At 41.4% G+C, this 23,923-nt stretch overlaps 1 protein-coding gene across 1 annotated transcript; it reads left to right on the top strand.

Annotated features, from left to right (window-relative positions):
* Positions 1-586: 586 nt before the first annotated feature.
* On the top strand, positions 587-23,044 carry OLFM4 (olfactomedin 4; the record flags this gene model as incomplete). Its single annotated transcript, XM_082005625.1, is given in 8 exon segments — positions 587-609; positions 611-668; positions 672-797; positions 2,979-3,056; positions 6,802-6,959; positions 12,979-13,186; positions 14,133-14,286; positions 22,251-23,044. Coding segments are annotated over 8 exon segments (1,599 nt in total).
* Between the last annotated feature and the right edge of the window lie 879 nt (positions 23,045-23,923).

Genomic DNA, 23,923 nt, shown 5'->3' with positions numbered 1-23,923 from the left:
ATCATTGTGGTCAGGTGGCATGCAGCTCTGTGAAAAGAGCAAGTAAGTAAGCATTGATCGGTACACAGTGTTAATGCATGAGTAAGCATTAATGGGTACATAGTGTTAATGTACAAGACATAAGCTTACTGGGAGGGAAATGGGGGGAGTTAGTCTGTCCCCCACATGTGCTCTGTGGGAGTTGAGGGAACTGAAAAGCTGTAGAGACCTCTGTGCATTTTACTTATTGTCAAAGGTCTGTTGGCCTTTGAAATAAGGGGGGATGTTTCTGGTGTGTGAAAAGTCTAACCTGACCTGCTCTTCTCTGTACCTATAAGTAGTAATAAATACCACCCAGACCTGTATGGTCTGCATAACTTAGGACTCTATAAGGATTTTTATGATTGATTGAGTCACAGTAAGAGGAAATGTTTACCCACCTGTCCTAGCAAATAAGAACCCAATGTCCTGCATAACCAAGATTAAGATTAGATACTGCACCTTGTGGGAAAGCTTTCCTGTTAGGAAATTGGATGTATTTAATTTCTGATGGTAACTTGTATGTTCTTTGCACGTTAGTATTTGGCAGCTATTATTATATGACATCATGACATCACTTCTCCAAAAACTTAAAAAAATATCATGCAAGTTCCTTAAGGTTTGGTTGGGGAAATCCCCAGACTCTACTATAAAAGATCTCCTTTGTCCCTTTGAGGTCACGTCTGCTGGTTGAGAAGATGAAGCACACAGATGTGGCTGTGCTGCTCCTCATGCAAAGCATGATTGCTCTGGCTGGAACAATGGCAACAACAGAAGGGGTAAGATGGGGTCTCACAACCTGAGCTTTGGGACCTTCTTGTCTTCTCAGCTAATTTAGATTGCTGAAAAATCTTTTAAGGTTACTGGAAAATTATTAGGTAAATGTTGAGATCTCTGCAAGGAGAAATTTTAAAATATTCCTCCACCGTCCCCCAAATTAGTATATAGGGACTGGGTAATAAATGTAAAAGTGAGATACAGGTTTAAAATCAGAGCCAAATTCTGCCTTTGGTTAGATGAGTGTAACTCCCAGGGAGAATCTGAATGGATATTAAATGCTCTGTGTAGCTTCTAATTAATTAGCAAGGGCTTATAGCAGCAAAGGATCCACATCTTTGATGTGTAAGGAGTTGGGAGGTGGGGGCTTTCCCAGTTGCAGGATTGCTGTTATACTCTGTGACCAGGCACATGAAAGCCATGCTGGGTGGTTGTTGTGGAGTGCTCTCCCTCTTCCATATTAAACTGTGCAAGAGAGAAATTCAAATCAAACTATCAATCAACCCTCTCCCCCAACAAAACCAAACCTAACAAATCCAGGGAGGATGGGAGGAGAGAAAACTTTGAAAAAACTTTAAAAAGTAAAATATTATATTTGTGAAAGATTTGTTTTGATTTTGTACTTCTTCATTTTTTAAAAATTTAGAACAGGGGTTAAATTATCAGAAGAAAAAGTTTGTGAATAGCTTAAAAGCTCTTTCAAATGAAATAAAACATTTTGGTTTTGTTTGACCCAAAGTGTCTGCCTTTTAGTATTTTTTAGTTAAAATTTGGAAAAAAAACCATTTTGGTTCCCAATGACTCTTTCTGATTTGTCTGGTTTAGTCACCAACCAGAAAAATCTTGTGTGCCTCTAGTTATAGTTTTTGACGTTTGGGAGCACTGTGGGTGCAGGCAGTGAAGTCAGCAGCTCCTGGCAAGGTGCATTTATCAGCTCAAGAAATGGAAAGTTGCAAAAGTTAAGGTGGAGGTGTAAATATACGTTGATAAGCTGAGGCTAGCAAGCTTAATATGGGAGACATTTCTCCTCAGTCTGCTTAGCTCTAAGCTAGTCCCCAGTTTGTGTAATTTACACAATTTGTAATGCTCTCTGCCCTACCACTGTTAACTGCCACTAGCTGTCCCCCCCGCCCCAGGCTCGGTGTAATCATACGAGCACACAAATGCTTGTTCAAATGGGTTTATTTGACAAACTGTCCCACAAAAACTTGTTTATGTTGTGCCCTTAAATAGACCTGCCCTTTGCTGGCCATTTGGATTTCCCCACCATTCCCTGGCTTGGGAATGGGGCTCTGGCTGGGATTTGGGAAGCGCAGAAGGTAGGTGTCCTGTTGCAGGGGAAGCCCGTTTGATGCTCCATCTGTCACGCCATTTGACATTAGGGTGCCTTGCTGCAGCTCCCAGTTTGCCACACATTTTGGTGGGACACCACTACAGGTGACAGTGTGCCGCACCGTGGCAATGCACCGTGCTCTGCACACTGTGGGGACACACAGTAGACCTTTGGGGACACACAGTACAGTGCCAGGGTGACAGCCTCTCTCCTTGCTGTGACAGGAAGGCAAGTGCCAGCCACAGATGAAAGTTAAAGGGGTTGTATATAGTCTTACTACATAAAAGACTTCCAAGGTGGACCCGGTTGTATTCTTGGCAGTGTGGTGGCTTCCCCTGGTGCTCCCTCTCCACGGTGGGATGGTGCCTCCTCTGTGGTGCTAGTAGCAGAGCGGGATGTGTGCCCCAGCCATCACAGCTCGCAGCCTGACAGCTTGGCATGCCGAGAGGAGCAGCGAGGAGCAGACGTCCCTGCCGAGAGGGCAGTAGCTTCCAGATTTCGGGCAGGGGGGGCACAGTACTGTCATTTTAGACTGCCATGCAATCTGCCAGGGCTGCCTGTCAGAGCCCCAGCTCACTCCTCCCAGGCAGGCTGAGCATCCCCTGCCTTGGACTGGTCGCACAGAGCCTTTCTGCAAGAAGAGGTGTCTATGAAGTGACACCGTGCTCGGGGAAACATTAGTCACCTCAGCAGCAGATCAGAAAAACCAATTAATTTTACAGTTGTTGGGGGTGGCTCCCATAATAAAATCAAAGCGCTTTGGAGCTGCAGGGTGGGGGCTAGCTGGTGGGGAAGTGACAGTGCCATATGCAGGAATTCACACTGAAAAAGGCTTTCATTTGCTTTTTAGACCCCTTCTCTCAATACGACACTTCTGTATCTGACTCAACCTAGCAAGACAACTAGCGACCTGCGCACTCACCCAGAGGTATGACCATTGCTGTTCTTCAGTGAAGTCCAGAAAAAAAATCACAGTTAGGAACTTGTGTTTAAATGCTACACAGTCACTCAGAGTTTTAACCTTGATACACTTTCACCAGTTAGGCTGCCCAGGAAAAGGTGTTTGTGTCGTTTATCCAGGATTTTAGGCAGTAGCAAATTCCCAAAATCATCAGTGCTGCTGCCATGTCATTCAATGCCTTAAGTCACACCCAAAGCTCTGTCATTGCCCTTGTGACTACTGAACTGGACCCCAGATGTGAAACAGCTGGGGCCATGGGCGTTTGGTGGCAATGTACCAAACAGTTTGGTGGTTACAGCCTCCCCGGAGGAAGACGACAACTTCTTTTCAACTCTGTCTTCCCATGTAAATCAGAACAGAGCCTTGAAATTGTCTTCTGAGAAGTGCCCACTTGTCGTTGCTGGTGGTGGGAAAACCTTGATTCTTCCTGTTCTACTTAGCTCAAATTTTATTCAACTGTTTGCTGATAGAGGCACTTGAATCTGATTTCCATGCCTTCCAGTACGGTGCTCAAGTCCATGGTCTGCAGATTTCAGGATTTGCTTGCTTTCCCTCTCTCTGTCAGTGACTGCTTAAAAACATGTTTGCTTTGGAGCAGGTTCAATGGGACACACTTGCACACTGAATGGTCCTGCAACCTAGTATCAAGAACAGGGTTTGTCCAAAGCACAGCTCCAGATCAGGTCAGAGGTGGCAGAGAGCTCAATGACAGGTCTTTGTTGTCCAGGCTAGCTAGTGTGGCACCAGGGAAGTGTGGAGGGACCTCTTCTGAGACTTAAGTCTCTGGCTCCAGTAGAGGGTTTAGAAAGTCAAATGGAGTTAGGAGTCTCTCTCTGAGTCTCAGCAGCAGGAGCCAAACCTCATCCATTTCCTTGCCCAGCTGAGGTGGCCTCTGTCCCTCCTGTGGATCCAATTCTTTGCCTTAGGAAGAGCAAGTAGCTAATTCAGAGTTGTGAATGCTACTGGGCTACAGTGTAGCTGCAAATTAAGCACTGAAATGCTTAGGCTGTTTTGAGGATGTAACTCTAAGTCCACATTTAGGCAGCTGAATAAATTTCCTGGTTTTCAGAAAATCAAGTACCTGCTGGCTCCTACTCCCTTTCTTAAACTGAAGGGATGTGGAAAAGGTACATTTTTCATAGCTTCAAATATGTATATGTAACAGCTTAATTTTACAGAGTAAAATGTTGTTGTCAAGTCCTTGTTGTAGGCCTGGACAGTTTGCCCTTTTTTTAAACATTCAGTGTAAATTATTAAACTTTAAAAACCATACAACTCCATCAAAAGTAACAGTCTATCCAGTACATTTTTCTACAGGATGAGGGAAGGCATTTTTTTATATGGTTATCATTTGACTGGTATTATATTTTGATTGAAGCACTTACTGACCCAAGGGGCTTTTAACTAAACAATGCTTCTTGGTCTCGTGAGCATCATGATCTCAATATTTGTAATATTTGTAATTTCTTTCAATGGAAGAATGAAAGCAGTTCTGTCTGCCCAGGCTGTCTTCTCCTTTGGGGAAATGGTCTCTTGGCTTGGATATAAGTTGCAGTTACTGCAGTGAAGCCCTGCCTTCAATTCAAGGCTCTCTCATAACACAAATGTTAAAATGTAATGATTGTTTTTCATAGGGAGTTTAAATGCACAAGTTGGAGGTTTTTTGGGAGGTCATCTGAATACATTTATGAACGGTTTATTTAGCACATGGAGTAAGCATGGTACCTCTAGGTAAACTGATGGCTATATATAGTCAGGACTGTAGTTTATAGCAGAGTACACAGTGTGTCATTTGCACTACACTATATATGGAAACATACATATATGTATTGTACATACTATGCTATACTATGTATAGTATACTATTTCTTAGTATATACACACATATATATTTTTGTTATACACAGAAGGGATAGAATGCAATGTCTTCTACACAGAAATTAGCATGCTAGTGCACAACTGCCTGATAGAAAGTCCTGTGTGCTTACTAAGCCACATTTATGTCTTCTTTTGTTTTTTTCCCCATCTGTTTCTTTTGTTATTGATGAGCAACTTTCCACCCCAGTCATGCCCATACGCAGAGGACTCAGAGATGCAGAAGCATCTAAGTGACTTAGGAATCTATTTTTCATAGTGGCTTAGGTACTGATAGCCTATCTTCAAAAGTACTTGGAAACTTAGAAATAGTTTGCAGTATGTTCTCAGCAGGATATTCAGAAGTGCTTTGGTAACCTACCTGGCAGGGAAATAAGTGGAAGTTATGTGCTGGTACATTCTGGAATGCCATGAGTTACTTCTCTGCTTCCTTTCATGTTAAATGTCTTCAGCAGTCTGGCTCTGAGTGAAGTTTTAAGGCCCATGGTACTTGAATAGCACAGATAAAATGTCTTTTCATGCTCTTTCAAAATGAGATGCGTGCTGTTTGTTATGGCTGCAGTAAAGGGGTTGCCAGAAGTGTGAACTGGCATCACTCCTGCACTCTCCTGTTCTCTTCTTGGGCTCATGGATCAACACAGCTTTGCTACTGGCCATCACTCCATGTTCTGGGCTGGTTTGGTGGTGAGGAAGTTAGTCAAAATCACTGTGAAAAAGCAAAGGAAGAAGTGCTGAAATGTCAGCTTTCAGTAGATAGTTTCATTGTTTGCTTTTTTATTTTTAAGAGGGAGAGAGAAAGAGAAAACACAGGAATAACTGGGATTTCTGCAAGTGTATTTAAAGAGCAAGCCTGTAGTTTTAAAATATGCAGCCTCATTGAAGTGTGTGCTGGAATATATTAAAGTAACATAAAATATCTTTATTAATAAATTTGTGATAGGTTTATGAACTGGGAAATGTTTTGTGTACAAACAAAAAAGAACTGCTTCAAACATACTCAAATGTTCAACCCAGTGTTTATAGGGAATGATGTGCTTTGGCTGTAAATTACAGCACGATCCTGAATTGCCAGCCCTGACCTTTCCATACACCATACACATGGCTCCAGTGGTCATGCTTTGAACATGCAGACAGCCAGGAGAAGGCAATTCATGCTAATGGCATGGGCAATAGCTTTGCAAGCTCTCCACAAACATGGATGAGCAGGCTGTGACGTGTGGGTGTTACGTGCGATGTTTTGTAGCAAAATAAGTATCTCTACCTTAGGCTGAGCCTGCATGTTTAATTTGTCACCTTTCATTGGTGTATAATTAAATGCATATGTCTTTGCTAGGCCTGCTGAGAAACTTCAAGTGAAACATTTTTCTTTCCAAAACTTTCCCTGTTACTGGTTCTATTTCGGTGCTTTCATCTCTATGGATGGAAACAATATAGATCTGATCAATTCAATACATATTAACAGAACAGTAACTGTAAGCCCTTACTTACTAAGTTATTATTTTCCTGCTGTTTTGTGCTTTTCCATCTGCTGGAAAAGTTATTTCATTATCTTAGGAACATTGTCCATAAGATTGGGAAATTAAGAACTATAATATGCCTCTGTTTTTCCAATGTTAAAATCTTTACAGCAATATTTAGCTGTTTTCAGAAAGATTTGCAAGGCTGAGTCATAAAAATTTCTAGATACTTTGAGTTCCTTGGAAGAAAAAGGTGAAAGGTGTCTAGTGACGAAGTTGTTGATCTCATGATTGTCACAGCTCATATTCTTGTCCGGCATTAGCTACTAATTCCAGAGAAGAATATTAATGCTTTTTTCTTTACCGATTTGTTATTGCAGCTCTTTGCCAATGTGACCGGCTCTGTGGATGACAAGGGAACTTGCCAGTGCTCTGTATACTTGCCGGATACCACCTTTCCAGTGCAGAAGGCTGAGCAATTGGAAATTATAGCCGCAACACTCTCGGAGAAATTTGAGATAGAGCTTTCTCAAGTAAGGTGTTCTTTTCTTATAAATATAACAGTTGTATCTTTGCTGAAAAATGGTTGCCTGTGAAGAAGTGCAGCAGTCAGCGCTTTTCTGTGACCTGTCTTTCAAACAGAGGGGAAAGAAGGCTCTGTAAGAACAAGGAAAAGGGTGATTAAATCTCAAATCTTTGACATTGTAGTGTGTCATACATTTGAATATCCTCAGGTCTCTTTTCTAGGCCTTTGCAGCTAGAGGCATATGGTATTTTTGGAAGAATGGTTATGTTTTTCCTCTTTTGGCTCAGTTTTATTGGTTTGTGATTGCTACAAAGAACTATAGGAATCCAGCCTCCTGCTCTTTCATGTGTTATTATTTGTATCAAGCCAGCCACATTGTAGGAGGGAAATGAAGGGAAAGAGGAGAAAGTCATCATGGCCCATAGTGAAGAAGTAGGTGAATTTTTGTCACTTCATTTCTTCTGCTCTCAAAGATTTAAAAAAAATATAAAAAAAGAATCAAATATCTTCCTTGTCAACATCTGAAACTGTGGCAGTGAGACTGCTGAATTATGCATTGTTATTGAAGACAAACACACCTTACACTACTTTGGCTGCTTGTTGCATGAATTCAAATCCATTTTTTCAGGAACTTGGGCAAACATACACATGCTGCAGTGCACTGAGTGAAGCTGCCTGTGAAGACAGAAATCCGTCTTTGACTTTTGATTGTGGATAAATATTCAAGATTCAGATTGGATGACCAGCAGAAAGTGAACCAAGCATCTTAAGAAATGGAGTGTCCTTGAATTAATCAGCAGAAAAGGCACAGCATTAAATTATAAATTCTAACCATAAATATTCATAACTCTCCTCTGGTGTAATCAAGAACAGATAAGAAGTTGTGCATAAAAAACACAACAACAGGCAGAGGATCCTGTGGTAAGATTTTTCAGTTTAAATAATTTGTTTTCAAAGAACTGGAGCTGACAATGAAACACATTCAGCTGTTAACAGAGATATGAAGGGCAAGCTGACAGAAGTCCAACTGCCTCCAAGCACAGGAGTTACCTGATCCCTTGCAGCATGGAGGTGAAGCTCAGAATGAATGATCCATGAAAATCACTGAGATTTCAGGTGCCCATACTGTTCCCACTGTGGGCAGTGCCAGCATTTTAAGCTAATTGCACTGGGACAGGAGCAGGGGCATGATTCCCAGCCAGAAAGATGGTGTGATTCTTCCAGGTGTTTGTGTACCTCCTTTCCCAGTCACTTGCCCTGGTGTAACCAGTCTTTTACCAGTACTTTCCCCAGAACGGTGCATGTTTCCTTTGGGATGTGTGACTTATCTGCTAGTGCCATGCAGATCTGCAGAGCATCTCAAATGCTGCTTGACCTCTCTGTGCGGACAACCTCAGATCTCCACTGAGTTCAGACATCTTGCTCATATAAAGACACGGGTTACTATAGGTATCTAAAATTAGGTGTCCACATTTATATCTGAAACTCACCTCTAAAGTCGGGGCAAGCTGAATCCCCACTGTGGACTTTAATGTCTAGGCTGCCAGCTGATGTCAACTGCTGTAACTGTGTTGTCATCCTTAGGTGCCCACAAGTGTACCGCAATGTAGACACTGACCTTGGCTTTCAATTCTTGCTGCAGACAGTGAAAAACTTTGACCTAACTCAGGCTTCACTGAATTTCATCCTGTCGAGACCAATCAGCCAAGCAGTGTTACAATGCATCTAGTTAGATAAAGTGTGGCATATACTTTGGTGTGATCCAAGCAAAGAGACACTTTGGGTCAGAAATGAAAACGAACAGATTACATTTTGGTGTAACTCTGTGTGTGTAAGATTTTTCAGCTGTGATACTGTTTCTCTGTAGAAAGAAGAAAGCTGTCAAACAATGCCCTATTGGTATCTGAAATTAAGTAATCGGTGATCTTTTGATGCGTGAGTCTCCATGCTTAAAATTCTTCACTTTTCCAGTTGTGGAAAAAACCCTCCTTATACAATCCTGCACACTAATTTGCTTGTGATAATACTCATGGAAAGAAGGAAATAATGAAATGGAGGAAAGCCCAGTTCTCATTATTGATTGATCATTATTAGAAATGATCCTGAGCAAAATCCTGGATAATTATGCTCAAACATAACCTAGTCTCACCGCAGGGGTGGGAATTTCTACCGAGTGCTTGCTTTTTTGACTCTGAGAACCCATGCTTTATTTGCTCTTCTAAAACACCCTTTGAAACTTATGGGAGCTTTTCCTGGGTAAAAGCTGCAGGATTGGACCCTCTTAAGGATGCTTCCTATGTGCTAGAAGTCCCAGATAAACAACCTGATTGAATCGTTAACCTTTTGCCTGATTGTAGGCTAATTCAAAAAGTAAGGGGGTCCTTTTATAGAATCAGCAGGCAAGGAAGCTCGCAGATAAAGAGATGCTCTCATGTGCCAAATGAGTACAAACCGTAGGCTGAAAATACCAGACTAATTTTTCCTCTGTCACATCAACCTTTGCCAGCATAATTATGATTACAGAAGAAAATTAACCTTTCAAAGCAAAGCAGGAATTGGCTGTTCCTCTCAATAAGAAAGGCGAGAGGACACCTATTGTAACAGGGATGGATCAGCACATGCTCCCAAGGAGAGAAAGTGCCTTTCAGAACTCGGCTCACAACAGCCACAACGTCCTCATGTAACAAAAACAGGAGAAAAAAGCATGCCTGCCCTCTGCCAGGAACAGCTCTTTTCAAAAGGGGTTAACCTGCAGTGGAATTCTCGGTGTCAGCTTGCAGACTGCTTGCCAACCCTGCTCCTTTCGGGTCTGCAGAGGTCAGGCCTGCCTGAAGCCAGTGTCCTGGGCTGAGTGACTTTGTAGAGTTTCTGGTTTTGTCACTTCTTTCTTATCTTCCCTCAGTCCTCCCACTTTTTTTTCTTTTACATCTTCATCTTGCACCTTTCTTCCCCCTTCTGTACTCTCCAAATGCGTGCTGCAGAAGTGTCTGTTTGCATGCTGCAAAACCTGTGTTGATAAATACCAATTGCAGGTAAATGACACAGTAAATGAGCATTGCAGGTTTTTCCTGCCCTTTTCGTTCCATGAGGGTGACAATGTTTGGAAAGGAGGAAAAACTGAAACTGAGGAATTTTTTTTCCTACATATGCCTCACATGGCTCCATTCTCTTCCTGTAAAGGGTTAATATAGGCCCTATGGACTCATCATACCCTACTTTAGGCTTTTACGACAAATGTGGCAGCAATCAGTGCCTGTTATTGGTCTGTATTCCTAAATACTGGATATGCACAGAATTTCTGCACCAGCCTGTCAGGAGACAACAGCCAGTCCCTAGCAGGTAGATGCAGCAGGACAGCAGGGATTACAAACTGCTTAAATCTATCTGCCAAGCAACAGAGAAACATCATGTTCCTTTTTCAGCTGATATTTCTAAACTACAGAAACTTCTAAGCCAGATCTGAGCAGGCAGGAGTGGCCACACAGGGTATTGCAATGCTTGACATATGTGCTGGATTTGTCTGCAAAAGCAGTATAGACCTGTTAGAGCAGAACTGCTGAGAAAATTATATTTGTCCCATAATTTGCCAGGGGAGTCATTAGCTTAAGTTCATTGTGATGCTGGTGTGGCCGTACAGAGCACTGCAGAGTACTGGGGCTAGTTCAGGATCAACATGTATGGATATTTCTCAGCTATACTCCACTGGATGGTGTTGACATGTCCTTAAATGACCTATATGGTTGACTGAGTGAAAACCCTCTGATGTGGGAGGAGAACTTCAGGTCTGTGTCCTGAAGCACTCCATAATCAGGGCTGAAATAACTATGTATGCCTTGTTCCAGCCCTCAGCATTTTGTCCAGGCTCTCAGAACCCTGGAGAAAACTCCAGATTTACATGTTTCTCACTAATGAGTAGCCATCACTAATTCCATCAGTCTGTTTCAATGGTTTGTAGATTTGGTCTGTATTGCATTATTATTATTATTATTATGAGAAAGGTTATTAATACCTAGATAGATTTCCAAATAACTCTATGACATACATAGCTTCACACAGCAGTGCAATTTTGTTCAGATATGGGCTTGCTTTATATTTCTCAGGCTACAATCATATATTCTTTTTTTGTCATGCAAACTCTAGACACACAGTTTAAACACTGACCTTTGAAGATTTTTTCAGAAGATTTTTTTGAGGATATCTTCCAACTCCAAACTGATCAGTGATCAGTGAAAGTTGTGAGGTCCAACTACATCTGGCTTTTCCAAGAATGTTGTCTAGTTCTTCCCCCTATTCCCTCCTGAACAAATGATGGTGACAGCTAGGACAAGGCATCCCAGATGTCTCTGTTGCCAGCCAGTTACAAGGAACTAGGACTAAGTTTTTATATGCTATTATTTTTTAATGCTTAATTGTAATAAATAGCTTAGCTTGAAGTTACCCTGGCTTGACCTAGGCCAGTTTATATCAGAGCAGTTCGAATTCTGACTGCACATGTTAAAAACAGAAGATCTGTTTCAAGCTCTGGTTTAAATACGTGGGATTGAGCAGCCTGTTTTTGGTGTACGTGATGTATGTGCATGCAGGGGTTTGGTAGTGGCTTCTTTCAGATTTATAGGGTAGTTGTGCCACTACTGAAAATTATACTTCTGAAAAGAGGGTCCTCCCACTTATAGTTCTCCTTAAACCGCATCACTGTATATCTTATGATCTTAAAGGATCTCTTTTGCCGTTCATGAATTTCCATGCCATGAGCTTCCATATCTCCTCTTTGGTATACAAGGGATTCAATCAATATTGAAAGAAATTATTTCATAAGAGGTGTTTTTGGGATCCCTGTCCCAACGGTTGCTGCCAGAACAGAAAAACAGGGTGTCCAAGGTCTTCACACCATAACGGAATTTTAGGTGTCGTTCCAGAGCCAATGGGGAAAGATACTGACTTTCATTTTATGTTAAGATAATGAAGAAATGGTTGAGAGGATGTGGCCTAAAAATCTTTCAGTCAAAGAAGTAATAGTTACCAAAATCTTAGTGCTGTAGAGAAAGAAGGACTTATGTTACAACTACATCTGAGTATAAATATGGAGTTACTGGTGCAACAAACTAATTAAATTTATTCCGGCTTCTTACCTTTTGTGATATAACTATATTGATTTAAGGTAAAAGAGACATGACTTTTATGAAGTGTGTGGGACAGAAATTATGTATCATCTTTCCTGAAGTGTTACATTTCCAGGAACTAACATTTTCCAAGGAATGTCCCAAATCCATATAATATTCTTAACATTCTGCATCACAATGCTTGTTCTGTGACCTTTACCTCAGCAGATACGTGTGTGATGATAATATATTTATGTGGACAACTGTTTAATGGTTCAAAGGCTGAAAAGGCTGCTATGTAAATTACTGTAGCTAAAACCTGCAATAAATTTTACACTTTCATTTAAACCAGATTTGATTTGTAACACTGTGTTTAAACATTCCCCCCCCCCGCCCAAAGACAAACCCCAAACCAGTTCTGCCAACTTTTGACACAATTCAAATGTACAGGCTAAAATCCTATTTGGATTCAGAGTTAATAGGAAATGCATTTGAAAAACTTGAGAATCCTTTATTGCATTTTTCAGCCTCCTTGGGATGCTTTTGAGAGATAATACACTGCAGATTTCCTAATAAAATTTTCACCAATGTAAGTTCTTGGCATAGTGAGGATAAAATTAGCTCACAGAGACAATATTGTCAAAGAATTAAAAAAATGGAAGACTGCAAGTAAAATTCTGCCTTCAGTTATCCCCAGGCATTCCTGAGGGAATTTTGTGAAACTGCCAACAATAAATGAGGGTTAAATTTCATATTTTTTTTAATGTATGTGATGAGAATTTCATCTCTGTAGTTTATGTGAAGAATATATATGTCAAGTACGTGGAAGTTATGCATGGCACACTCAGAAATATAATAAAGATGTCAAACAGGCTTGTTTTATTTGCTAACCTGGACTTGAATATGTACCTTTTTTTTTTCTTTAAGGTTAGAGAATACTCAAAGATGATTGAACTCTATCAACAGCAAATCCTTAATCTAACCATCAGAGTGGAGCATATGGAGAAGAGCAGTGTATCTTACACAGAACTGGACTTCCAGTTACTGAAAGTGGAAATCAGTGACCTAGAGAGACTGGTTACTCAGCTGAAATCCAGCCTTGTTGGGAGCAATGTCATCGTTGAGCAAATATATTTGGAGGTATTGCCACACTCTTAATTAGCCACAGAGGGTTCAAATATACAGATAGCCTATTCTCTCTTTAGTGTTTAAGCTGAGGAAATGTAGTCTGCCTCTACTGCAGCCAGTGGAATTAATTTAGCATTTCATCAGCATAAATTAAAAGAAAGCTTGACCTTAAATGTATTAAAAACTTTTTCCTTGATATAGAGCACAGAAAAGCAAGGAAACATCAAAACAAATGGACAAATGGACACCTCCTTATTTTTGCCAACTATCTGCCTGAAAGTTAAAAGTTTTGCATAGTATTAAGTACATGAGCTGATTAAATTATTATAATAAATATTAATTTATAGACCCCCATGCTTGAAAGCTTCTGTGCTTTAAATTAGGTAATTAAAAAATTAGCTTCTGGTTGCTAGGGCAGTGGCCCAATCAATATGAAATCAAGAAGTGGGAAAGACTATCACCTTCCTAGCAGACTATAAATCACATTTTCAAAATGGTAATTAATCATTCACCTAGAGAGAATAATTACTTCAGAAGGAAAGTAAAATATAATTTTCTCCATTGCCCTCTAGATCATCAAGTATGTGACTGAGAACATTATTTATCTTTGCAAATAAAATTCCAAATACTTTTGTAAGGCTGGCCTAAGTACTTTTTATGTATAATAGCTAGTACTTGCCTAAGATTTATTGGATATTTTTATAGTATGTATAAAATAAACTATATTTTTGCATTATGGTATAAAACTGAATGTTAAAGCATTTCCTTGTGGTCATATGCCTCTGCTGGAAATGTAAAATTCACACTAACAGGAAAAGGTCTATTCTTAAGGATTTTTCCTAAAGTCTGTTCTGTAGTATCTTCTATGATATGATCAATCTTGCCTGCAAATATCTGTAAAGTAAAGTTGACAGAAATATAAACTTGCTCTCTTTTTTTATTATTTTTTTTTCTCTAGATCACAAATCTGACTATACTGGTAAATGAACTAGAATCACTGGACAAAAACAATATCCTTGCAATTCGTCGACAGATTGTGTCTCTGCAGAATCGACTGAAAGAATGTGAAGAGCACACAAACAAAACTGCAGTACCCCCTTATTTCCCACCAGGTAAGCATTTTACTTGTGTATCAGATAAGAAACAACATAATACATGGATAGAACAGTAAATGCACAGATTTCTCTTTGTTAATATGAAATACAATTGTAATGATACTACTTAGCTCTTGAAAAATTTAGCAGACAGCTCCTAATGTTTCACCAATGGGTTCAAAAGGAAAATGAGGGCAGGAAACAAACTCTTCCAGACATAGTAGCTGTTTTCATCTGGAAAAAGTTGTAATCTTCCTCTTACCTGCAGTGTGGAAAGGGAATCTCTACCGTCCTTTCTCTTTTTCAAGATTATTACCTATTTTTTTTGTGGAAAACTATACTTTTTTCTGACCAGCTTAGATTTTTAGTAGTTCCTGTGAAAGTGACCTGCGTCATGGTAATTTTGCTCTAATGCTGCTTGAGAAATGTGTGAGCAACAGTTGATGTACTAAAGCTGTTGGTATGCAAGCCCTGGAGGGTAGCTTTGCATGAAGATTACTTTTGTTTCATGAGCAAAAGATTCTTCTAAATCAGAAGGTCAAGAACCCTGGGGAGAAATTCTGGTCTTGGGGAAATAAATTGGAGCTTTATTACCGATTTCAACAGAACTAGGATTTTACCATTCTCTTAGCTAGGAAAGATTATGTCTGGGACTTAGCTCAGTGGTTCTCAGAGTGCAGTCCATATACACGTAGCAACAGTTACAGGGCATGTGGTAATTAGTTTACAACTGGAATAATTTTTGTCTTGATGGTGTGTTCAGTTTGAAAAATCACGTTGCGAATGAATCGCAGTTTGAGAAATTTTGAGAGTCAGATATAATACACTGGAGGAAGCCATTTAGGAAACACTAGTTTAGGTATGCCAGGTCAAGCATCCCACTTGCTAACGGGCAGGAGGATTTATCAAACTATGTTGATCCCCTGAGTGTTTTGTACACTTTTGACAGAGTATTGTAAGAGAGAAAGCGCTCTGTTGTATACAATACCCAGGGGAAGGATCTGCTTTTTCACATAAGCTGGTTAGCAATCAGCTAGAGGAGCCCAGAAAAAAGGAGTGCTGTCCTGCTTGCAAGGAGCACAGACTTGTACCTACCAGCATTTACCTCTCATCACCTTGGGGTCAGCTAGTTCAAACATCTCATTGGGAAGGTGAGAAGCAGAAATACAAGCTTCCCTTAGGGTCAGCAGCCTTTCCTATTGCGAGCTCCTTAGGGCTTCATGGCGGCGTAGGCAGCTGCTGCACTTCTCTGACAGGATGCATGAGTAACACCTTGTCTGGGGGGTCAGGCAGGAGAGAAAGCTGAAACAAAACCCTGCATTGCAAGATCTCAAGATCCTTCTCTGCTCCTTAAGGAAGGGCTTAAAATGTTTCAGTGAAAATGAAAAAAAAGCAATGTTTTAAAAGTATTTGAAGGGCATCTCGTTGATTTATTGAGGGTGACGGTGTGTGGAAATAAACAGCCTCTTTCTCTTCAAGCCTACAGCAAGCCTTTGTTTTGGTGAGAAAGTATTGAGCTCTGGAACAAGAATACTGTGTCCTTCCATGAGTGATAGAGGAAGGGGCTGCTTTTATGCCTAGGTGGTTGGTGTGAACATCTGTGGGACACAGGATCTTTCATGGAGTGGGAAAGGGAGATCTGTGCTTCGCAGTGCAGCTTCATGCAGGGATAGGCAAGTCATGCCTAGAGCAGGATGGTAGCTCTGGGATGGGTAAATGTAACTGCATAGGAACGTGACTGTAACAGAAGTATTCAGCATTGTTTCTCAGGGCATGGTGAGGAGATGGATAGAGTTTATCTGGACCAAAACTGTATTGCTTTAGGAATAATTTGCCTTATTCCTGACTGGTGTGACAGCTAGCTCAGGCACCTTTGCCTGTCACTGCATCTTGTGGGAACCATGAAACAGAAAATAACCTAGAAGGCCAAAACCCCAGGTGGTATGAACAACAATAGCTCCATTGACTTCCAGAGAATTACCACCACTGACATCAGCTGAGGACATCCTCTCATGTTGTCTGTGAGTTTCTCTCCTGCCTACAGCAATAGGCACCCTGGAGGGGTTTGGAGGATATGTGTGGGTGTATTGTCATGGCCACCTTTAGGGTGAGGGTGGTCTCTGAGGCTGGCACAAAGGACTGGCAGAGCAACTGCAGAGGACTGGCAAGTTTCCTGCCTGTTGGGAGATGCCAGCTATACAGATAACCCAGGTGTGATGTAGGCTCGGATCCCTGCTAATCCACGCAGGACTGGCATATCGTGACTTGGTGTGCCTGGAGGGGAGCAAATATTCTCTGGGCAGAGAACTTTCTCGAACAATTGCATGTCCTGCAGACTGTATCTGAAAACAAGTAGTAGTAGGAAGATGTTATTGCTTGAGGAGATGGAGTAAATACACGAGAGCTGCATTTTCTAGATGGTCGTTTTGGAGGCTTTGCATGGATGCTCACACCTAGGCCTCTGAAGCTCTCTAGCACTCATTTACACATTTGAACACAATTTCCATACGTTTACTCTGCAAGCTTGAATGCCTTGAATTCCTGCCAAACCATTTGGCCTTGCCCTGCTTCTAGTTCATATTATATTTATAATGTTTGTATTAAACTGACTCATTGTCCTGTTTTCAGACTGCATTTTCTTCCCTCCTTCATCCTCTCTCCTGCATATTTTGGCTAAGCAACACAAACTATAGAGAGCTTGGCTAATCCCCAAGCTGTCTAAGACCATGAGTCTAAAGGCAAGTTTAATTAAAGCTTCTTGCTTCTCAGTGGCGTAGTACGCAGCCCCTCTGACTCTGTCCCCCAGGGCTTTTGCTGCTGTAATTCTCAGAGTGAGCAGGTCTGTTCTCAAACAACATAGCAGAAAGAGATCACTGGTCTCCATTTGCCTTTCTCTTCAACTGGAGAGGCAAGTGTCTAAGTGTCTGAGACGGGGCTTAGTAAATATATAGTTAATCATCCTCCTCATCATCCCTGGCTTTCCTATCTGCAGCAGTTCCTGGCATCTCTCTCCTCACCATTCCAGTGGGAAGAAATATTTATCAATTCATTTTTCTTTGGCACTGATCTCATCTGTCTGCATCAGGGCAGGTATAGAGAGAAAAGACCCTGGAATGGTTCTTTGAGGACTCTGCAGCAGACTCTTTGTCACACCTCACTGCAGTGATCTGAGAGAGGCAGCAGGGAGCAGTCAGTCAGACGAAACTCTCAAAGGCAAAAAAATAAAGAAAGGGAAAAAAGAGCAAAGCTGTTTTTTCTGGCTTTTATGCATTTAGAAATTAAGGATTTCAAGTTATTGGTGAATAGGTCACAGCAGGAAGAAGACCTGGTGTAGCCTAATGCTGAAACTCAGGCAATCCTACTTGAGTCTTCTAGTGATTTCACTTTTACCTTATATTTTATCTCCTATGCACCCAAGATGTCTGTGTGTTTTGAGTGTTTTGGGTTGTGTTTTGAAATTAATGCATCCATACACAGAGAGAGACATGCCTGCAGGCACCTGAAAAGAGCTGGCCGGTGCCTCCTTTCCAGGACTGTCTGAACGGCCCCTGGAGACACATGCATTTCTCCGTTGGCAATGGAGAGAGCTTAGCTGAGGCACCTGAATTTTTAGTTGCCTGAAGGTAGGTCAGATGAACGCTAGCCCTCCATCACATACCCTGTTAGATGCTGACAACATAAGTCTTCTTTGACACAGCTGTTAGACTGTCTGTGCCTCGTGATACTGGTGAAGACTGAGGTATCTGCGTGAGTCTTCCTATGTCAGTGAGACAGCAAGAACCAAGATGAGCTTCTCCTGAGCAGCTCTGTCTCCTGTGTCTCAAGCCATAGTAAGGCTGGCAACAGTTCACACATTGGGATACAGTGGTTCATCTGATGGGAGAGGAGGGTGCACATCTGGTGCTTGGGAGCATGTGTGAGAGCATAGCACCAGCCTGCTCCTGGTCTTTGTGCTCCTCATGGGCGTTCCTTTAAATATGGGTCCCACCTTGCCTCATGATCTTCAGCTGCATAGGCAAACTGTGGTCCCTTCTCTTCTGTGATCAGATGCAGCTGCTTGGTGGGGGGAGGCTGCTGGAGTTTGTTTGGCACCTGTATTGTTGGGGTGAGAAGCGGATGTGCTCCACGGGCGCTTCAGAGTGACGGGGGTGAAGTGAGACCCGACGGGATGCGTCCCATGCTCCGTTCTGCAGCCCGTCAGCCAAGCAAGTCAGGCTCCCTCCAGTCCTGACAGCCAAGTGCCAGCTCCTTTTCTGATGAGTCAGAAGGATTGCTAAACAACTGAGCTGAGATGCTGGTTCTTTACGTAGGGAGAAGGAGAAGTATGTGTCTATGTACCTATGCTAGTCCTCCCCTCGCCTATTTGCTACATAAGCGTGAAACAAAGGAAGGCAAAAATATCAGGACGTCATTTATCAGTGGCCCAAAACAGTGGAGAAAGGAGTTAAAAACTTGAAAATTTGAATAATGCATATGGATTTATTTCAAGTACCTTCTAATATTTACAAAATTACATGACACTTTGTTTCCTTTCTGCGTTTTTTTTCCCCACAAGATGCAGACAGGGAGGCAAGTTTAGATTAAATAAACAACAATGAATTCTTCTGAACCTGTGCAGAAGACAGATCACCCCCTGACTACCACAGATTTTTTTGGTTAAAAAAAAAAAAAAATTCTGGGAGAGTTTTCACGGAAATCAAAATCAAGCACATACTCTATAGAAACCTCAGACAATTTTTGATGTCATTAAAACGGAACATGCTTCTAACTTTATTTTAATAATTCATTGTTTCATAAATAAAAACCAAACAAGTGTTCAGCAGAGAGTTCTCTTTAAGGGAAGAAATAATAATTTATTATTTCTTTTGTAAAAAAAGGTCTCTCTGCTGAACACACGTTTGTTTTTTATTATGAAACCATGTATGAATTATTAAAATAAATCTGGAATTGTGTTCTGCTTAATGACGTGAAAAATTATTTGAGGTCGCATATAGATGAGCTTAGCAGTGCTTCACTACCTGCAAGCTTCGGTGCTATATTTTTCTAAACAAATCAAGAGTTTTAGAGCATTTAATAACCATTTAATTCTGAGATAAGTTTATTGTAATTTAAGCAGAGTAATATATTCCATATGTCACCAGCTTGAAAGAAACCCTCATGCCGGAGGTAACAATACATAATAGAGATATAAGGAAAAAACAGTTCAAATTGATTTGTGGAGTTGGCCAGCTGCAAGCCCTTTTGCACCGTCTGCCTTAGCTTTCTTCCTTTGCATGAGCTGAGGTATAAGCACCTCCAAACGCTGGCGTCTGTGCCAAGTGCTGAGGCCATGTTACTAGCCATGCTACGTGCCATTTCCAGAGATGCAGCCTGGCTAGCCGTACAGCAGTGCCTTCCTTGTGTGCTATATTGGGAAATGAGGTTTCTGCTCCAGGCCCTTATCCTCTGTAAAGCACTTAAGCGCACGCTTAAATGCTCATCTGCTCCCAGCCAGGAATGCTGATACGCTGCAATTCTTGGTGGCACAGAGGGAAGCAGTGTGCAGCCAGGGTTTCAGACCCAAGAGTCCCAGGACACAAAAGGGGCTGGGTGAGGAGACGGGGCTGTTTGCAACTCGTGTCACCCTCTCTGCCAATAGCTGGGCACTCAGCGATGCAGAGCTGCTCCTGTGGGCGATGCTGAACGCAAGGAAGTTGCCAATGTGGCCTGGGGACGCAGAGATATAGCTCAGCATAGAGATTTATATTTAATGTAAAGCTGCTCCCCACCTTCCTCATAGATGTCGAGGGGAGGCTGCAGGTGACTCACATGTCCCCCAAGTCACTGGCGCAAGGGAGCAAAAGACTGTGAGGGGTGAAGATATTGTGTAGTGGAAGGAGAGAAATATTACATTTTGAGAAAGGAGGAGACACGGAGAGCTTCACCACCCAAATCGACTTTACACATCTGTACAAATGTTGCTCTCTCGCTTGGACATTTCTAGCGTTCAGGCTACAGGTTTCCTTGTCCCAGAGGTAGAGCACCCTCCCCCTGGGCAAAGCAGATCAGAAAAAGATTTCTCTGTGTTTACAACTGTCCATTTTCCACCAAATACCTTGTTTCCCAGTCTTTTTCCAAGGGGAGTACTTCAGATTGGTCTGTCTCCACATTTCCCTCTATCTGTGGGCTAGACTAGGATGTCTTTGAGCACAAGATATCTCCTAGGCTTTTTCTGCCAGTGGCTTTAGGAGTTTTCAGTTCAGCTCTGTAAGTATTGTCTGGCCTTGCTTAGGGATGGTCAGCTTTGAGGGAAGAAGGTAAATTCTCTCTCTGTTATTTCTCTATCTTCTTTGGGCTAAGACATAGGTTTATGTTAAAAATTTAACATATTTATATGCTAGACATTCCTTCACACGAGTGAGCTTATGAACAGCCATTCTTTTCATACAGGTGGTAAGCAATCATGACATGGTACCCATGCAAAATATTAAAACCTCAAAAAAGAAGTTTGACTTTCATCATTGATGCCATAGCTGGTGGTGCATGGAGTTCTTGTACTGAGGGAGGTATTATTAACATCAAACAGTTGTGGCCATTAATTTATCCATTGATTGACATATGAGACTTGGGTCTATTCATGTTATATTCCATCTTTAACAAGGAAGGCTGTCTAGTGGCTAGAGCACCCTGCTGAATTGGGAAACACTGGAGTACCACTAAGCGTGTGAACTGGTGCCAGTCACTTCACATATCTGCCTCCGTTACCTCAAGTGAACATATCCTTACAACAAAAAATCTGGGACACTTTTGTGGCAGTAATACAAAGAGCTAATGTTTTAAAATTGGAAAAAATCATGCTGTTTTTTGCCAGGGGCAGCTTCAGACTCATCCAGAGGCCCACGGACATTTATGAGTGGAGGATTTTTTCCACCAGTGACTTACAGTGTTGAGAATTTATCAGGAAATAGGAATGTCACTGCCATTCACCATGAGTAAAGAGAAAGTATTTCTTGTATCTAAATTCATTTGGACTTTTTTGTTCTGAAGAGTGTTCATCATAATTCAATGTTCATTTCACTTTGTTGTTTGCTCCTAGTAAGTGTGGAAAAAATTCTACACAGTCCATCAGCACATCTTGAAAAATGTTCTGTAGGTGCAAAAACCAAAGATTTTGGGTAGCAACATTTAATTTATTTATTTTTTCCACGATCTTGAAAATGGCCTCACAGTTGATATGTAGAAAACAGAGCTGTTCTTGTTCAGCTTGAAGTTGTATTCTAGAGTTGCCTCACATGAAGACTTGGAGTAATATCTGTCTACATTTCCTAGGCTGTGATTGTTACTGTCTGCAGATCGCTTTGAGGGCCTGAGGTGGAAGGCACCATGTGGCTGTGACGCACTGTTGTAAAGCTGTGATTCTGACAGCAGAATGATAATCTGAAATGTGACTCCGGTATTGATGCTGCTACTGCTTCTTCCTTCCCCTCCTCAGTGAAATACACAGAAATCAGATGCTCCTCTTTCTTGTTTGCCTTGTCTCCCATGCTCTCAGTTCCACTGAGGTAGAAAATAACCCAAAATGCTGCTTGAAATTGTATTTTCCAAGGGATTTCCTAGTGCATCAGGCTGGCATGCATCAAATGGGTAGAAACTGAAATTTGTCCCTTGTCTGGAACAGCGCAGTGAGCACTTATTTTCTGTGAATTAATCCTGACTGAGGCTGGATGTCCCTACTTTTTCTCCACCCCGCCTCCCTCCACATAGGTATAATACTATGTACTCTTTATTTTTTCACTAACTTTCTGAGTCAACTTGGAACACTTAGTGACATCCAGTGCTGACCTTGGCCCAAAATGAGCCTTCTACACATGAAGATATGCATTTATGTCTGTGCTTTGCCACAAAGCTAATCCCTAGTAAGCACACTATAGAGGCTAGAGTATGCAAAACCTCTCTCCTAACGATGACATTTGGAAAACCTGTTTTTTCCTCTTTAATTGCAGGTAGCTGCACTCACCATGGACTACTGAATGTTAGCCAGCCCTATATTGTAAAGCTGAACTGGAGAGGATTTTCCTACAAATACGGTTCCTGGGGTAGAGATTACTCTCCCTCTAACCCAGAGAAGGAAGTCTATTGGGTTGCACCGTTGAACACAGATGGGAGATACTTGGAATACTACAGAATTTATAGTTCCTTTGATGATTTGCTGCTGTTTAAACCCATGTATGAAAGTAGAATAACATATGGAGAAGGAAGTGGTGCTGCCCTTTATAATAATTTTTTGTACTATCATGCCTATAGTTCAAGAAATATGGTGAAGCATGATTTAAAAACCAACACAATGGTTTTGGGGAAGGAGCTTCCAGGTGCTGTTATTGGTAACCGTTTCTCTTATGCAGGTGTATCATGGCAAGATATAGATTTTGCTGTGGATGAAAGTGGATTATGGGTAATATATTCAACAGAAAATAACATGGGCAACATTGTGATTAGCAAACTCAATGAGACCACACTTGATGTGCTAAATACTTGGCAGACAAGACAGTACAAACCATCTGTTTCCAATGCTTTCATGTTATGTGGTGTTCTGTATGCCACAAGGCCAATGAACACTAGGAAAGAGGAAATCTTCTACATGTATGACACAACTACTGGCCAAGAAGGTAGAATTAGTGTCATTATGGATAAAAAATTAGAAACAATCCAGAGTATTGATTATAACCCCACAGATCAGAGACTGTATGTTTACAATGATGGTTACCTTCTAAGGTATGATATAACCTTTCAGCCTTAATATTTCAGTGACATAAGCATGCGATAAAACTGTCAGCAACTAAAATGAGAGCTCCAATACGCCTTTAAACAATGCTATTGCCAGTTTAGGGTTCATCTGGTCTGATGTACTGTACCTGTGGGTGTTATATATATATTACTTATACTCTCTAAAGGAATTGCCCACTCTGGTCAGTAGTATTGCTGACAGCAGTGTTTGGCAGTACTGGGTTCTTTAGGTTTTGATTGGTGTTTATTGGGGCTCAGTGCTTTACAATTGTCCTGCCTCTAAGGCTAGATTTACTGCATAGGTTTAGTGCATTTTGTTCACAGAAATGGATGGCTACAGCCTGTCTACTGACTGAGAAGCTAATTTACCCACTGATGTGCATTTGTTAGTGTAACACAGGCAAGGCATCCAGAAACTGAGAATGAATTTCCACTGATCTTCATCAGAGTGAATTGAGGCCTCTGAGAAATTAATTGAAGAATTAAAACAGTATAGAAGGTAGACTTGGTCAGAAGACAGCATTTATTAAGTGGAAGCAGTAGTATCTGGCTCAAGGCTTCAGGAAAGAGGGCAGAAATGCTCCTTGCTGCTTGAAGCCCTATCACAGGGAGGGAAGAGAAGGCATCAGGGCAAGGACAAAGATCACTGCTATTGCCATCACTGATGCAGTGGGACAGCTGCCCCATGGCTCCATTTTCCTGGCAGTACAGTGCAAAACCCACTGTTTTCGTTTCCTTTATGCTTTTGTAAGCTGATGCAAATCCTCCCATTGACTTTATTGGCCACGGATGGCTCTTAGGTGTATATCATGCATTGCTATAGAATGACAGCTGTATTATTTAATGTGCCTCTATTCAGCATTTTTGCCATTCTATCATGAGCTTCCTGAGA

Source organism: Phaethon aethereus (genome assembly GCF_964289735.1).
Source record: "Phaethon aethereus genome assembly, chromosome: 1".
In the NCBI taxonomy this organism is placed as follows: Eukaryota; Metazoa; Chordata; class Aves; order Phaethontiformes; family Phaethontidae; genus Phaethon; species Phaethon aethereus.
The sequence above is the reverse complement of the archived record's forward strand: the minus strand, read 5'-3'. Positions and strand labels throughout refer to the sequence as shown.